Source organism: Meleagris gallopavo, chromosome 7 (genome assembly GCF_000146605.3).
Source record: "Meleagris gallopavo isolate NT-WF06-2002-E0010 breed Aviagen turkey brand Nicholas breeding stock chromosome 7, Turkey_5.1, whole genome shotgun sequence".
Taxonomy (NCBI): Eukaryota; Metazoa; Chordata; class Aves; order Galliformes; family Phasianidae; genus Meleagris; species Meleagris gallopavo.
This window is the reverse complement of record NC_015017.2, coordinates 25,206,573-25,223,791: the sequence shown is the minus strand read 5'-3', so window position 1 is coordinate 25,223,791 and position 17,219 is coordinate 25,206,573. Positions and strand designations below refer to the sequence as shown.

Here is a 17,219-nt window from a genome sequence, read left to right as displayed (position 1 = left end):
TACAACAACCACTGTGTAAGAGAGAATGTTTTCAGTTGCACACTATTGAGTATATTTTCAGCACAGGCCACCTGATTATTTAATTTCTTTTGCCCAATCTCCAGCACTGGGTGCAGCTAAAAATAACAATAAATGAGTATAAATATCACGTAGATGCCAGCAACATGCCATAGAACAGAAGTAAGCATTTTTACTTGATATATACATAAATCATATCACTCCTTCCAATAGTAGGTTGTACATGTCAGAGGTATAGCTAGGTTAAAAATAAACACCATGAAGGATTGGTCCTCAAATAACCATCATATATATTATTCTGGATACAGCTTTTGTGATCTAAGCCCCAACACAACTGACTAGCAGCCAGAGGTATGGCAGGAGATCATTTGCTCTTCACATTTCCCTTTTTATTGCTCCTTCCTGGGCAGCTGCTACAGGCTGCTAAATGTAGGAGATTATTGGGCAAGATGGATTTTTTCTAGCTGAATTGGTCCAACAGTTCCTATGATCTTGTCATTAAGTGAACCTTGCCTCGTCATTATATCAGTCACTGTTTTATATCCGTTGGAGTTAATTGGTTTGAAAGTCTTTGAATTCTATAACCTTATAAAGCTTCATCTTAGCCTCCTGCTTTGCTTTTCCATAAGTGAGAAAAGTGCCAGAGAACAGTGGGATTCACAGAGATGCTTTTAGGAGAGTTGAGTGAAGAATCCTTACAATGTGTTCAAGTTTGACATGTATTTTGGCTGATGACAAGAATGAATTCCCTTTTGTAAAATTGCCAAGCTCTTCAGTGAGATGTCTCACTGATGTCAGCACTACCAGAAGCATGATAAGGGCTCCTAGTTTGCTCTATATGCATTTTAAGGCCATATTCTTTAATCAGGGTACCCCAAAATGTGAGGAAGGGTGGTAAAAATGTCTCCCTTCTAGGGGGTAGGTTTGAATCTCACTACTGAGAGAAATCCTTCACACTGTTTGCACTTTGAAATAATGGCAAGTGTTGTCTTTTCCCCAAAGTTCTAGTCAGAATGGGGAATCTGTACTTCTCTAAGTATGCAAAACGTGAGAACTCTTAGTATAGCAAAGCTTATCCTTGTTTCTGAATTCTCACCTGTCTGTACTCTCTGCTCTGTTCAAAGTACAGGAAGTAACTTGCCCTCGCTCCCACATTCTTAACATGGAGAAAGCCCTACTGCCACAGAGTAGATTTCATCTGCAAGCTTAACTAATCTAGGCAGCGATTCTGACACTCAGAGTTTGAGGAGTGTATGATGGGAAAAGAAGCACTTGAAAGAATCCCAACTTTGTTCTAAGGATTTTTTTAAATTTTTTATTTATTTTTTATTCTTGCGATTATAATTAATATCTATGAGCTCATGGATCAAACCAGTTATCCATATCTATGTATCAAACCACTTATCCATTAAACTCAGCCTCCAGAGTAAGCTGCTTGCAATCCACACAACAGATGCACAAATATTTAGTTAAGTTAGAGGATTGGCAGTGTGGGGTGATGATGAGCCACAGGGACAGAGTTTGAGCTTACCATCGATTCAGTGTGTAACTTTGTCCCTGTATAAGCACTAATAATACTGAGAGACCTGAAGTAGAAGACATCTAAGTTGCCCTTAAAGAACAGACTGTTCTCAAAATGCCCGTGTTGAGTTTTTCTCTACTGTCAAAATTAGCTCTCTCAATTAAGCAATTCCATTAGTTGAAACCTCTCTAGGGGGATTTTTGCAGCATGTTTCTGCTCCAAATCCAAATCCTGATGTGGAACTGAGCTAATGATTCACAGCAGACACTGTCTCAGATTAAAGCAGACTTCTGCTGCCAAAGCTATATTAAGTGAGCCAATGATGTGCAGAATGTACAATAGGACTGATTTAAGAAAGGCAGAGCTCTCTATGGCGATAGCAGGGAATATTCATTCCTTTCATGCCATTTACTGGCTGTATCTGGGTAAATATATCAAACTGATGTTTCTGAACATTTTAGATGTGTGACAGGAATGCCTCAGTCTGCAACCATTTTTGAAAAATAAATTTGGTCTTCATATTAGCTGAAGCTGGGTAGTGTGACAAAGAGTCAAAAGAATAATAGTATTTAATGAGGAGAATTTGTCAAGGAGAATAAGTGGTCTATTTGGCAGCTATGCTGTAAACTGCTTGCATGATTCTGGGCAAAATGCTTAATGTTTCCATGTCTGATATACAGGGATATCGAAGTGTTTGGTGAATACTTTTGGTATTGGTGAAGATTTTTCATACAGAACTAAAAGCACAAGTATTGTCTACCTGGGGCATAAATTTAATCAACTAAGTATTTTAAGTCCTTTAAATTTGTACTATTTCAGTTGTAGAGTTGTATAAAAATTATGGTGGTGATCAGTGAGCTGTATGACAGATACATGGAAAAGAATAAGAGCAATATCTTTATAATCTGAAAAGCTCAAAGATAATTGTTCTGGTATATTTATTAAGCTAAGCAGTTGTGTACACAATGTACACTCTGTGTCCTCATGCACTGTTTGAACAGCAATAAGCCAAGAACTTAAGTACACTTATATATAAGCACGTTCCATACAGATGTGCAAGCAGTATAATATGACTTTATTAATACATGATGCTCTGTGTGATGCTGTGATTTCCTGCTTGAATGAGGATGGAGAAATTGCATTCTGTGGCAAAACTTACTTCCGTGCCTTTAGCAAAATATATGTGAGCAGTCTCCCAAGCAAAAATGAAAACATTAACTTGAGAATTTGCATGAGAATAAGATTAACACTAACTCCAGTAGTCAGTGAACATAGTGGTAGACTTACTAATTATTATATGAAGGACTTAGTTCTGATCCAGCAAGGAATATAGCTGTACTCGCATTAGTTCTTTGCCCTTAAATTCTATTGTAAGGAAATGTAGTAGCATAATCATCAGTTAACAGTGGCACTATCAGCATTTCTGTGAGTGGCTGAGAGGTCTGGCTTGGGGCTAGCTGCTCAGTGAGTGAATCCAGTAGTGTCAGAAACAGTGTGTTCCTGTCTGGCAAAACAAGCACAGGCATTGATGAAGCAAGCATAGAAACTTCAACAGAAAACGAGGCAGCTCCAAAGCACTGACATGGCTGCTTCTGAAACTTTTTTCAGCCTCTTTTGAGGAGCACCAGATTATATCTTGCAGCAGCCATGTGATTCCCTGTTTATATCTAGGGTCCAAGAATGCAATGAATTTCCTAACAGTATGTGGGTGGATTTGACCTCTAACCTTTCACCTTTTAAATTCCTTTGGATTGCTGGAAGATTTTTGTCTTCAGTTTTCTGTTTAAAGGGCAATTAGACTGACAGTTAAGGAAGAGATATCTTACTCTGGTGATGGTTTTGTTTCTGTTGTTGTTGTTCAGGAGTGTTGTAACTCTCACTGTCAAGTCTCCCCTCTAATGCTTGGTGGCCCAATTCTGCAGCCACATCCAAACTAAATTATGACTGCAAGATTAGATCATATAGAGGACAAACAGCTTATGTTGCCTTATCCATCAGTGCTGGTACACTGATCCCTTTGTTCTCTGAAGGCCCATCTAGTTTCAATGTCATTTCTGCTAGGAGAAATTCCAACAGAACAATCTATTTAGTTTTTTTCCTCATACTTATCTTCTACTTGTTCTTTCCCAGTAAAGTAAAGGAAATGTCATGGAATCTCAAACTTTCTGTATTTTACCTGCTGTTAAATGCTAGGAATGCCTTAGTTCAATCAAGGAATGATTGATTCATCATGACTCCAGTTCTGCACATGAACTCAGTGTTCCTAGGACCTAAACTCACACTGCAAAGATTTGAAATCAGCTTACAGTCTCACCAAGGCAAGTCTTAAAACTCACCTTGCTTTTCTCTAGGCAGGTATCAGAGCTCTCATTCAAGCAGTTATCAAACCAGTTGCCCAATGTGTAGCACATGAGTAATCTGAATAGCTTGTTGACTCAGGGGCGTAGCAGATGGTTTAGAAAATGGGCTCCTGAGAATGTATTAGATATATTTGTTTGTACCATTGGGCCCATGGCAGAAGGAGATGTTCTTGTGCTGAGGGCATATGCGTAGGACTGCTGAGATCTGGTTTCATTCCCAGCTCCATTCTCCTGTATGTCCTTGGGCAAGGTCATTGCACTCCTGCATGCCTTAATCACCCTGCTGGCAAATTGGGAAAAAACGACACAAAGCAGTGCTGCAGGCCTTCTGTGTTCACGAGCACATTTTATCCACAGGTCTTAAAAATGCAGTGTTTAAATAACAGCTAGAGCTGTAGGGAAGGGCCCCAGTTCATGAAGGCTAGCACAAGTCTCCTGTATGCATTAAAAGGGAGAGGAGAATTTCAAACTCTGACAAAGCTGTAGCTGTGGAAATCCCCTGAGCTAAGGGACCTTGTCCATGAGGTCATTGGCTCCCGCTGCAGAGGCTGCTTCAGTAGGAGAAAATTTCCTCTTCCCTTGTGTTGTTTTGTGGGAGAATGCAGGAATTCTTTTCTAGTTTATGTCAAACCTGTGGTGCAGTAACATCCAGCAGGATATTACTGTGTAATATAGGATAGAAAGGGGTAACAATCTCTCTACTTATAGCAGTTCCCTCCTTTGGAAAAAAAAATCTGCAGGGCATAGTTTTCCGAGCACAGCTGAGAAGTCTGCCATGACCCAAGCTCTGTCAGCAATAATGCAGAGTTCAGTTATGGCCTTTTATGGTTTCGCTTTTCTCCTGCTGATGAATTTCAAATGAAGGCTCTGCCAGTGCTGTCGGCATGGACAGTGTTCAACTGGCTTTTGCAGCATATTAAATACCTTCTCTGGCACAAACATCTTGTGGAATGGAATTAAATTGTTTCTTTCTGTCTATTCTTTATCTGACAGACAACTATCACAATAGCTAATAATAGTATTATACAGTAATACGATAACTGGGTTTAGAAAGAAACCAAACCAATTTTGAGAACAGATAAAGAAAACTACTTCAGAGACATTGCTTTGGTGCTGGCTCTGTCAGTAAAAGAAACATTAATCTTTTCAGGGACTGCAGTTATACTGTTCTGCATTTCCAGAGGTTTTCTACTGCAACAGCTTAAGAGAGCAGCAGAGCCCTGTGAGCTCCTAATACGCAGCAAACCCTGGAGCTCAGCTTGGGCTTGGGCTGACCCTCACATCAAACAGCAGTCTGTCACCATTTCCCTGCACTTTGAGTTAGATAAGGAGAACACTGCCTTTTTTGGTCTCCTGGAGTGGTGCTTGTGTTCTGCAGGCTCTGTAAACTGAGCAATGTTGAGAAGTCAGTAAGAATCTGGGTAGCACAGTTTCACGTTATTCACGTTATGCGGGTGCACTTTATGAGCTGGGGTTTGCCACCTACACAGGAAGAGAGAAAGTTCCTCAGGAGGAGGAATTTGGGTTTGTAGACCACTAAAAAAGACAAGAACTTCGAGCTGAGTTTGGTTCTATGATAAACGTTGTGCATGCATATGCTTTATGCTTATCAGTGTATACAAATAAAAAATAATTAAAGGTTACTGCAGAATATATATTGAAACTCATTTACCAAAGTATTTCTGAGAATCTGAGGAAGGAGTGCAGCAGAATTCAATCTGGGAGTAGATAAGGGCTTGTTTCAATCCCAGCATGTTCTTAAATGTGGCTTATACATTTCATGTGAGGCCAGCTCGTGACTTTACCTTCTACCCGAGGAAAGTGTGTCACAGAGAATAAAGTGAATCTGACCTCCTCACTTCCCCTTCTTGCTCTGGAGTAGTGGTAATTTATGTCTCCTTTGGCTGCAAAGTAGCTTCTTTTCTAATCTGTGCATAGCTATTGGAGCACAGATGGAGGAGAGCAGATGACCTCTTTCACATCACCTCCACTCTCCTCTTACTTTCCCGTGCACAGCATATAGCACACAGGAACTGCTACTTCCATCTTCCCTGCAGTGTTAGTCACTGTGACTGTATGCAGTTTCCATGCAGCTGTGCAGAACTGTCCCTTGGCAGGTTGGAGGCCAAGTTAGCTGATTAGCCTTCTCCTTTGCTTGCAGCTGGCCTTTGTGAGCCAGTTCAGGGCAACCCTGCTGGTAACCCTAAAGAGATTACCTGCGGAGCTTTGTGCCTGAGACACACTTAACGTGTAGCTGTCCAACCCCCAGCTTACCTTGTTCACTTTTGCAGTTATTCTATTAGGCAAATAAGGTGAACACATATCCTAGTAAAAGAAGTGTAAGTTCTGTCCACTACAAATGAAGGTGGAGTTTTTAAGGTTCAACAGTACTTTGGGTACAGCCAATTTTATGGACACCATCCAGAATACTATAAATCATAGCTAAGTCTTTGTTTTGATGTTATATGCATGATGCAAACTGGCCAAGACTGGATGTCCCTGGTTTTGCATAGAGATAAGATATCTGATAGAGAACATACATTTTTTCTTTTGCTGCAAACAATAGTGAAGCTGAATTTAGATATTGATGTTTTAAATCAATAGCTCCCCCTACTAATATTTCCTATGGAAGCATTCACAAGGAGCAGTATATTTTTCAATGCACTTACTGTTTCTAGTTCACATTTTGACCTGAAGCTATGGTTTAATACAGAATAGCAAGAACAAAATTGTAGTCTAATGAAGTCTACATAAAGTTCTTGTAATATAAGCCTAAGTGTGATGTATATGAGTGTAAAAGACGGCACATGAAACAAATGAAATACTGAAGATGGGCACCTCAAGGACATGAATGGTGCAATAGACACCAAAACAGAAGGACAAAATAGGGAACTCCACACCCCATCTCACTGGATATTTTTGTTGGAAGCAGTTAATTGTGCTGATAGATATTTCATATTCCAGAAGGGAATGTAGTTTGGCAAAATATCCTAGCTTTCAATACAGACAGATGAATAAAGGGTAACCTTTAAAATCCCCGTGGAATAAACTACTGAGAAACAAAACAGACACATGGAGAGACCATCTGCAAATTCTCTGAATGTGAAGAGCTGTGGAATACCATCCAGTCTGATATAAAATAATTTTAACAACGTTAAAATGCTATATATACATCTGTCATATTAAGAAAGAGCAAAGATTAGGCTTTCTTGTTTATGATCTCCCATAGCAGCTACTAACTCCATATGCATACATTGAGCAGATCTGCAAGCAGCAGCACATGGTAGGTTTCAAATCAAAAGTGCATCTTTCTGGCTTGAGCAAGTCCAGCCAGGGTTCCAGGTTCACTCATTCAAAAGTCAAAAATCACTTATTTTTCTTCTGGGGGAAAAAAAAAAATACTGCAGTAGAAATATTCTCAATATTGGCAGATATTAAATTAAAGTTACGTAGCATTTTCTTGACAACTGACATCCCCTTGGCCATGAATGTTTTCTTCTCAGTGCTCACATGCCTAAGCCTTGCTTTTGCAAACTATGCTGACAAAATGTGTTGCCATTATCCAGGTGAGTGGAAATGGAAAAAGAGACCACCAAGGTAACTGTGCCTTAGGATACTGATATCAGAGAATCATAGAATGGCTTGGGTAGGAAGGGACCTCAAGGATCATCAAGCTCAAACACCCCTACCACAGGCAGGGCTGCCAATCTCCATATCTAAAACTAGACCTAATTCATTAGACATATCTAATACTAAATATGGATTCAGTGTAGAGCTGTAGTCAGAAGCTATCAAATGTATGAATCTCTATAACCTAGCCTTATCTCTTAAAACAGGTCTTACTATTGCAACAAGTCTTACTTCTTTTTTTTTTTTTTTTCTTTTAAAAGATACCCTTATTGCCCTCATTCAGCTGTGTGCATGGCAGATGTCAGAGAACCTGTGCTACTTTGACAAATCCAAACAGATATCTTTGGTGTGTGATACACTACTGATGTAGGTTTTTCTTCAAAGTGTTTGCCCTTGCTACCAGGAACTGCACTGTTCTGTTTGGATTTAGGATAAGTCAGCTGTTAACCAAGTTCTTAAATCTGCATTCTGTGATGATGCAATTGTGATTCTATAGAAGGAAAATATGACATACAGCCAAATATTCTTCTGAGCAGATTTTCAAGAGGACATAGGCAATATTGTTCCCTGCAAGGTCTTTATGGTTAATAATTTGTAGCGACAAACAGTTGACTGTCATGTGTATCACGCAAGCAGTTCTCTGGAGCCTGATGCAGTACTGTAAAAGGATGGTATAGTGAATGTGAGCACTGAACTTCTTGCCGCTCTGAGGAGGCTGGGGCAGAACTTTTCCACAGAATAGGGCTGCTTCTCTTCAGGCATCAGGAGACTGTGATTCTCTCCTAGTCCTCTATAAATTTGTGCTTGTCAGTAGTCCTTTATATTTTGCCAGAGTGAGGCCTGTAAAATGTGACAACTAAGCAGGGCAATAAGCCATTCCAGAGGTTAAGGACATCATGTCTCTATTTTGTTTAAGAAATGATGTACATATAATAATGACTCTTAGTGGAACAGTGTTTTACATGTTGCCAAAATTAGTGCAGATAACCTCTGCTCCGGCCATCAATCTCTCTTGCACATGGGCATTGTCATGTTGAAGCCATCTACAAAACCTTGGTGCTCATATCTCTTCTTACCTCTGAGTGTTTTCTCTCATACTTAAAAATTCTATTTATACATCTCCTACTATATAAGCTGTGGAGGAAGGTGGATATTCAGTGACAACTGACTTCAGCTGACTTTTGCAGGGAAATTATTGGTCTATAGAACTCTGTGGAAAGACGGTGGCCCTGTTCCAGACAGTGGAATGATGTTTAACTGTCTTGATCAGATTAGACTATCTTATTTTCCTTCTCTGTGAGCAAAACCACAGGAGTCAGAGAGGTCTTTCAGTCCCAGAACCAAAGGCATGATTGTGGCAAACTGTGGCCACTTCTGTCTGCTCAGTCATTTTCCCAAGAATGACAATTTCAGTATGGAGAGATAATTGATATAGTCCACCGCGATAATGTTTTGATCAAAGTGTGCATCAATTTCACCAGTATTTTGATGTTTTTACTGCTAAGAAAATTAGCTGTATTTTTTGGCTGGTTTGGCAGCTCTGCCTCTCGTAAGGAAAATGTAATAATGTCCATTGGCAGTTATACCAGCAAAAGGGAATGATATTTTATCAGTCAGCATCCATTGCAACTGCTATTTGTAGCATAACACTATCTTTTTATTTTTATCTTCTGTCATTTTATCCCATCCCATGATTTTTCATTCAGCCTTAGTCCACTAGTTCACCCAGATCAACATCATCATTATTTTGTAGGTTTTGCTAGATTACTTCTGAGAGGATTATTGCCAGAGAAGATATTTTGTTCCCCTTAAGTCTTTCAAAGTGCTTAACTTCCATCACCCTTGTTTTAATGAGTTATTTTTTTAAGAAGTTTGGCTTTTTTTTTTTTTTTTTTGCCTTAGGAGAAAATTCATTTCAATAAATAGTTAATGATTAAACTTTATTTTGAAAATGTTGTATAATTTCAAGATTTTTGTATTGTCACACTCCTGCATAGCTGGTTGCTCATCTGCACGCCAAGTTCTAGTGATATTGGCTCTACGCATGCAAATAAGGAATCTATGAATAAGTCTCTAAGTTAGGAAAAGTTTGAAGTTTTTGTGTTCCGCCTCCCCAGCAGTTTCGAAAGTGTACATGATCTGAAAGTCTCAATATTTAAATAATGCAGTGTAAATTGAATTTCTTTCCAACAAAAAGCACACTGAGCTTCTAAAATCTGCTCACAGGCAAAGAAGTTCAATAAATTATTCGCAGACATCATCCTTCAAGATCTGTGAGGGAGATTTTCTTTCCATACATGAGAGCATATCTGTGATTGGTTTTAGTCTCAGTAGTTCCTGTAATGATAGCTGTGAAGAGCATTAGGCTTCAGCATGGCTTAGCTAGACTCCCAGGGACTGAACAGCCCACGCTGAGGCCCAAATGGGATTGGCATCTATTTGCTTGTTCAGGTTTCTCTGTTTGCTTGTGTTGCAGCTGTTTTCTTACTCTAATACAAACATGTGAAGCAGAGAAATTACATGGAAGGGCCACTAATCCCCTACAGAAGACCTGCCTCTTACACGTACAATTGCAGCTAACATGCTCTGTGTGTATGTTTTTACAGATAAACCAGACCCGCCTGCTGGAACACCTTGTGCATCAGACATACGGAGTTCCTCCCTCACTCTTTCATGGTACGGCTCCTCTTATGATGGTGGAAGCGCGGTGCAGTCCTACACTGTGGAGATCTGGAACTCAGTGGATAACAAATGGACAGACCTCACTACCTGCCGCAGCACGTCCTTCAACGTGCAGGACCTGCAGGTTGACCGGGAGTACAAATTCCGAGTGCGAGCTGCTAACGTGTACGGCATCAGCGAGCCCAGTCAGGAATCTGAGGTGGTAAAAGTTGGAGAGAAACAGGAAGGTTAGTTTTAAAGAGAACTTCTAAGAAATTTGCTTTGGGAAAAAGCAAACTTGCTTGCTGTTAGCCAAGCGCTGAATACACAGCAGAAATGGAGTGTCTCGTACCTAGGTGTAGTTCCCATGCTTCAGATGCCAGCATGGTAGAGCACCTCTGTCCTGTTGCTCCTAATACTCTTGATTTTGTGAATTCAACACCTGTATCCTACTTAGCATGTTGAGTTTGCAAGGTTGTGTGGGTGCTAAAAATATTTTTGATTCCACTTAGATAGACATGTAAAAATACTATTTAGTATCTCTTGACTCTTACTGTTTGCTTATCTTCTTCTCAAAGGACTAATGGGAAGAGCTGGTGCATTTTAGAAATTACTCTGAAACTTGTACAAATATTTTGAACACACATAAAAAAATCAACATTATTTTTGACAAAATAGATGATGTATGTAGATTTCTGTGCAAATCCACAACTACCTACTGTGCAAGAATCACATTTATATTCCTACCACTCCGAAAATCCAGAACTGGGTACCAAAATGATGTTTTTTTTTCCATACTTCCAGTCTTTAAGGAGTGGTCTACGTGTTGTATCTCTCCTTTCTTACTTGTGTATGCAGAGCACTGGAGTTCTGAGTGTCTCAGATAATCCTTGTGATGGTATCTTCCATTGCCACAGAAAGGCAAAATGATAGCAAGGTGGTGCAGCACCAAAAAGCTCTGTAAGCCTCTTAATAGGCACTTCTAAACAAAATAAATTTGTGTTCCTCTTTGAGTGCTGACTTGGATGCTTTCTGAGAAATTACTTTCCTCTATTAAAAAGATTGAGAATCTGATGTAAATCAGGATGCAGATTCTCTGCAAAGAGGGAAAAATACCATTAAAAGTAGCAATAAAATTGAAAGAAAGTGAGATATTATTAACGCTTCATAATAAATTTCCCTGTGTTTGAATGACCTCTTTCTTTAGTTGCAGGGCAAACATCTTTTAGAGTTGGGGAAGTGACTTTTCCTGAGGGCAAGCTATATGTGTACTGGACCAAAGCAAACAAGCTATTTTTTAAGACCAACAGTTTTTATACATAGATTTAATACAAAGAGCCTATAGAGTGTACAAATTATTGTGATAAATATTTTTAATAGCAAAATGTTTCTTTGGGTGAGAAGAAATTGCATTTTGTTTGCAGGAGGGTGGGTTGTCTTTGTGTTCTCAATTCCAGAGCTTCTTATTTTCTGTTCTTGATGCTGCAGCTAGCATGAAGAAAGGACAAGTCATATAGAGCATGATTTTTTGAGTGCATGAGTATAGCTTTAATTAGAGGCAGTGGAAAATGCGTGTGTTCAGCAACTCTGAAAGTCAGGACATTAAATTGTCATCTATGTAAACACTTAGCTGAGTAACAGGGGATTTTCCATTACTGTCAGAAAGAGTGATTACTAATTTTCACACTGAGGTGGCTGGTACATATCAACAATTCCAACAAAATCCTACTGAAGAAATGTGTGGGTAACTCTTCACTGTTAATTTCAAGAAAGCAGCTTTGAAATAAGGTTGTAAGTCAGAACATATTAAAGTAGACATTGCTATGTTTGAGGAAAACTTGGTGCCATTGGGAAAGTTTCTAGCACAGCTACTCAGAGCTTACCAAGCTCAGATATATTCTATTTATTTAATTTAGTCTTCCACTGGTGGACCAAAATGTTTCCAGTTCATGTCTTCAATATCATGTCGCTCCAGAACAGGGAACTGACTTCTTTGTCTGTCTAATCACTATTTGGCAGACGCTAACAGCTGGCAGTAAGGTTGGGATCAGCTCCCTTATGCAGCCCTTAAAAGGGGAGGAAAATGTGATGTGCTTTCTGCAAGTGTGGTTTCTAGCTGAGGAAGATCTGAGGACAGCTACCCATGCATGGGGAGGGCTTGCTTCCCTCCCTGCTCTTCTGGTAAATGACTGCAAAGGAGCTACTCTGTGCTGGGACATACAAGGGGTTGCAAATCCTGCAAAAAGAGAGGAGGGCTTTAGGAACACATTGTAGACCTGACTGACTGCCACCAAAATACAGATGCAGCTTTATATGTTGGATAGGTGATGCCCATCTCAGACCAGTTGTCTGTGCTCCCTTCACCCTGTCTTTCTGTTGTTTTCTTGTCACCTACTGCACCTAGCTCTATATTCTAAAGTCCATGATGGCATACAGGGTATCACATTAATGTTTCATAACATAAATTAGTTGACACAGTGGGAATAAATCACTTGGTTGGGCTTGCACTCTACAATGAAAAACTGCAGCTTAGAAAATTACAGGGAGAGTTGTTCAGGTTTCTGGAACTGTCTTTGCAGTTGCTCAAATTGCTGGTCATAGCCACAGTTCTTAGGAACAAGTCCAAGCAGTGTAAGTAATATATAACAGCATTCCAGCAATGGCCCTTTACTTCATTCTTGCAGGCAACATAAGAAATAACACAAAAACCTACTGACAGTTCAAGTACATGAGAATTAAAAATAAAAATTGGGACACTCAGGCCAGCTTTCACTGTCTTGTGTCATTGAGCTTGCTAACATCTCTGCCTGCCTTTGGGTCCTGCAGAACAGAGTCTCCATTTGGCTATCATCAATTTCAAAGTTCAGTCATGCTCAGGAAGGTGCACGCTCTCCAAATTTTCTAGTTGTCTTGAGTCTGAAAAATGTGTCTGGAGCTCTGCAGGAAATCATTCTATGTATGAACGTGCTTTGCTCTTGGTCTTGCAATGACAAAATTGCTTTGAAAAGCCAGAAGAGGATTTGTCATCAAATCAGAAGTGTAGTTTTCAATTTTAATACATTTATTTTCTATTTCACTAAGGCATTCCTAAAGCAATTTATTAGGTGACTGTGAATTGATTCAGAATGCTCATGTTTCTAGTAGGGAAGTAAAAAGCCAAGCACTGCAAAACACATGAACTTTATTTATCAAGAAACAATGACTAGATTCTGACTGTGTAACTAACAGAAATGAAGAAGTGGCGAAGCAATTTTCATTATGAAGTTAATTCCCTGATTGTTTTTGATGCTTAGCCATAGAGTTTACCAGTTACGCATGTTACTGTGAATAACATGGCCGTTATTTTTAAGTACCATATCCTATTTAACAAGCTATTCATGTCTTTATTCTCTTCACAGAAGAACTTAAAGAGGAGGAAGCAGAGCTATCTGACGATGGTAAGAATTTCATATTTTTATCAGAACAAATGAAAAGCTGTAATTTTAATTCATGTTTTATGGAGGTTTTAATCATGGTCTTTAATCCTTGTTTGTAGAAGGGAAAGAAACAGAGGTCAATTATCGAACAGTTACTATCAACACTGAACAGAAGGTTTCAGATGTCTATAATATTGAAGAAAGACTGGGATCGTAAGTACTTTATTGTGCCTTTAAAGACACCTTGTTTTCCAAGCTACCAGGCAATTATAAAGATCAGGCGCTCCCACTTTGATAGTGTCTTGTACTCCTAGCACTCCAGCAAGGCTCCTCTATTGCTGTAAAAATAGATTCTAATATATGCCAACCTCCAATACATAAAGACCCTTTATTCCTATTAATTGATATTTTTAAATAGACATTACATGCATTTCTGGCAAGGAAAATGGGGCCCACGTATGAATAAAATGAGAGGATTCGTTCATTGTTCAGTGCTCTGAAGTATAGCTGAGAAAAAAAGAACACACTGTGCACTTGCATTTCCATTATACCCATTAGTGGTAACAAGATTATCCTGCCCACAGGCTAGGATCTCTGCTGACAGTGGTCATAATCCCAACAGCATTAATAGAATAGCTCAGTGAAGGTCAGTGATTAGCCTGGCTGTGTTTCTCAATGCTCAAACTCGTGGTTATGTGAATTGCATGCCATGGTAATCTTTGAGCAATTTGTGTTGCTGGTCGCGCTGAAGGCCAAGGATGGTCTATGCTTCACTTAACAGATCTGTCACTTCTAATTGTTAAGTGTATCACACAGGTGCAATTGTACTTATGCAACAAAGTGAATCAAAAGTACTTGAGACCCTTACATTCAAATTCTAATTTCACCTACATCTTGAAACTTCATGTCATAGCTGAGGTGTTTCCTCTCTGCTGCCCTGCAGATATGTGTGACCAATAGAAAAAGGTGTGCAGAAGAACTAGAGTCACGTGAATGAAAGCCTGGTTTTAAGCATCCATTTTTTGAAATTTCTTGTATGAAAGAATTGTATAACTGGAGCCTTTCTAAATATGGTACTCATCAAAATTTCTTGTAGGTTATTTTCCATAAAATCAGTATGGAAGAGTTCTTGATATGGCAGTATTTTTTTATTTCAGACGGATGTGGTTCCACAGGAATATTTTGTAAAATGTTACTGGTCATGGTGGACAATACATTGTGAAAACATTTTATGGAAATAGATATATGTTTTCAGGGGGAAATTTGGACAAGTCTTTAGGCTTGTTGAAAAGAAGACTGGAAAAGTGTGGGCAGGAAAATTTTTCAAAGCATATTCTGCAAAGGAAAAAGAAAACATAAGGGATGAAATCAGCATCATGAACTGTCTACATCACCCAAAGCTCGTGCAATGTGTAGATGCCTTTGAAGAAAAAGCCAACATCGTTATGGTCTTGGAAATGTAAGTATAAAGCAGATCGTACTAACAAAGTTAGTAACATTGAAATTAATTATGCATACAAAAGTAGCAACATATCTAGACATGGGAGACTGTCAAAAGTGAGTTTTCAGACCTCAGAAGCTTTTTTGATCATTTATTTAAAACGTTTAAACTGTGTAAGTAACTCCACAAAAACAGTGAAGATGCATTGCAGCCTTTATTGAGTTTGGTTTTGGTCTGGTGTGTGTGGTGCTTTTCTGCAGCTCGCTCTTCTATTGCCAGCTTAGGAGAGAAGAGAAGAAAAATTAACTGTAATTCAGTCTCACATTTAGAACGAAAAGAGGCTTAAGGAGTAGAAAGATATCTTTCTTTAGGCAGTTCTAAACAGGTATTGAAGAAGTTTATGTCAATTTCACAAATTTCACTGACCAGTTGTCTCTTACAATGAACTGAATATTAGTTCATAACAGACTGTTAGAGGAGAAAAATATGCTTGAAAATGCAAAATTCAGAGCTATACAAAATACTTGGGTTTACATGACATTACATGAAAAATTCATTTAGGCAAATTTATAGTACCAAGAGACATTGGGAGCACTTTAGTCTTCATATCTGATTTTGAAATTTTTAAGATATCTTAAGGGTTTTGTCTGATGTGTTTTTCCTGCAACAGCATAAATACTGATTGTAAAACATTTATTTGTAACAGAGCACCATCCAAAAAATGTCCACAGATAAGCACAATGCTGTAGGGCTTCTCAATGGGGTGGGACTTAGGGGTGTGAGGACAGCAGACACTTTTTTCTTCAGGAAAAGTGAAAGCTGAGAACATGTTCATGCAGCAGAATTCATTGTAAGAACCTGCATGGTGTGGGGTGGAAAGTAAAGGTCAGACTTCAGAAACACAAAGAATGAGCATGCACGACCAGCGTGATGTTTGCATCATGCATAGCACACCTGCTTAGTGTGAATCCCATACTTGTGGCAGTAGCAGCTGGAAAGAAAATGAAATCCTGATCTGCGTGGATGTGTTTTTCCAAAAAGTTACATCAGCCACTGTATGCTTCTACAGGCAGACAGCTGCACATCCACGTGCTGTCTGCTGCAAGGAGAAGCAGGTTCCTTGCTGGCTAGGGCTGCTGAACAAGATATAAATTGTTAGGAGCAAAAGAGACTTTATCTGTATTTGCTTCCTTGGCACTTGCCTCAATGATGTAAAAGCTGCTATTGCACTGGTGTATTTCAGAGGCTGAAAGTCCGTTATACAACCTTAGTACTTGTGTGCAAGACAGTGCTTTTATTTTTAGATTCAGCTGAACGGGCTGATGATGGTAAGAGAAGGGAGCCCTACTTAGCTTGGAACTGGGAGCTGGCAGGCCTAATGGAAAACAAGGAAATGTATGAAGAGGTTTGAATTGCATATGGCTTTACACTCCATTAGTTCCCCTCTGGCAACAAAAGGAGGTTATAATAAAAAAAATACAAAAATACCAATGTAAGCTAGTTTTGCTGACCAGGCTAATTATGATGAGATTTTAGTTTGGGATGGATGGCTACAGTGGTTTTTGAAGCCCCCACATGGAAATTTCCATAGTGTTACATTTATAATAAATTTAGATTTTTTTGATGACTCATTTTAAGTCAACTATTACAGTAAATGAAATCAACCAATTCTTCTCTGAAAACCCTCCTATCTACTGTCTGCTGGAGCTCATGTGCAATCTCAGGCATTTCCTTGTTATAAATAAAAAAAGTACTTCTTCCAAAATAAGTGTTTCAGTGGAAAACAAACATGAGAAACCAGTAGCATGTGGTAAATGGCATTCAGCACTGGGAGCTGAGTGCATTCAAGTGCCTTTTTTGCATACTTCAGATAGTTTATTTTGATATGGATAATAAGATTATTGTGTTGAAAATCAAAATTATTAAAGCAAAATCGCAGCCGTAACCTTTGTGTGTCTCCACTTACTTGGTGTGATTAAAGCTGGCTCAAGGTCGTTGTTTCAACGAGAGATGTATTAAATTGTAGTGAGTATTTGCCTGGGCAGTTCCAAAATAGATTCTTCTCGCTGTTCCTCCATGACAAAATCTTACTTATAAAATCAAACACTTCTAAATGTGTGTTCTGTACCTCTGTAGGGAAGAGTATTTTCCTCACACCGACCTGATCAGAC

General features: G+C 39.0%; 1 protein-coding gene across 2 annotated transcripts in view; it reads left to right on the top strand.

Annotated features, from left to right (window-relative positions):
* Positions 1-17,219, top strand: part of MYLK (myosin light chain kinase) — a 125,019-nt gene that overhangs the window by 86,134 nt on the left and 21,666 nt on the right. For both annotated transcript variants that reach the window (XM_003207685.4, XM_019617231.2), the window contains 4 exons: positions 10,137-10,439; positions 13,590-13,628; positions 13,727-13,820; positions 14,863-15,066. In XM_003207685.4, the coding sequence (XP_003207733.1) occupies positions 10,137-10,439; positions 13,590-13,628; positions 13,727-13,820; positions 14,863-15,066 (640 nt within the window). The remainder of the gene's footprint in view (positions 1-10,136; positions 10,440-13,589; positions 13,629-13,726; positions 13,821-14,862; positions 15,067-17,219) is intronic.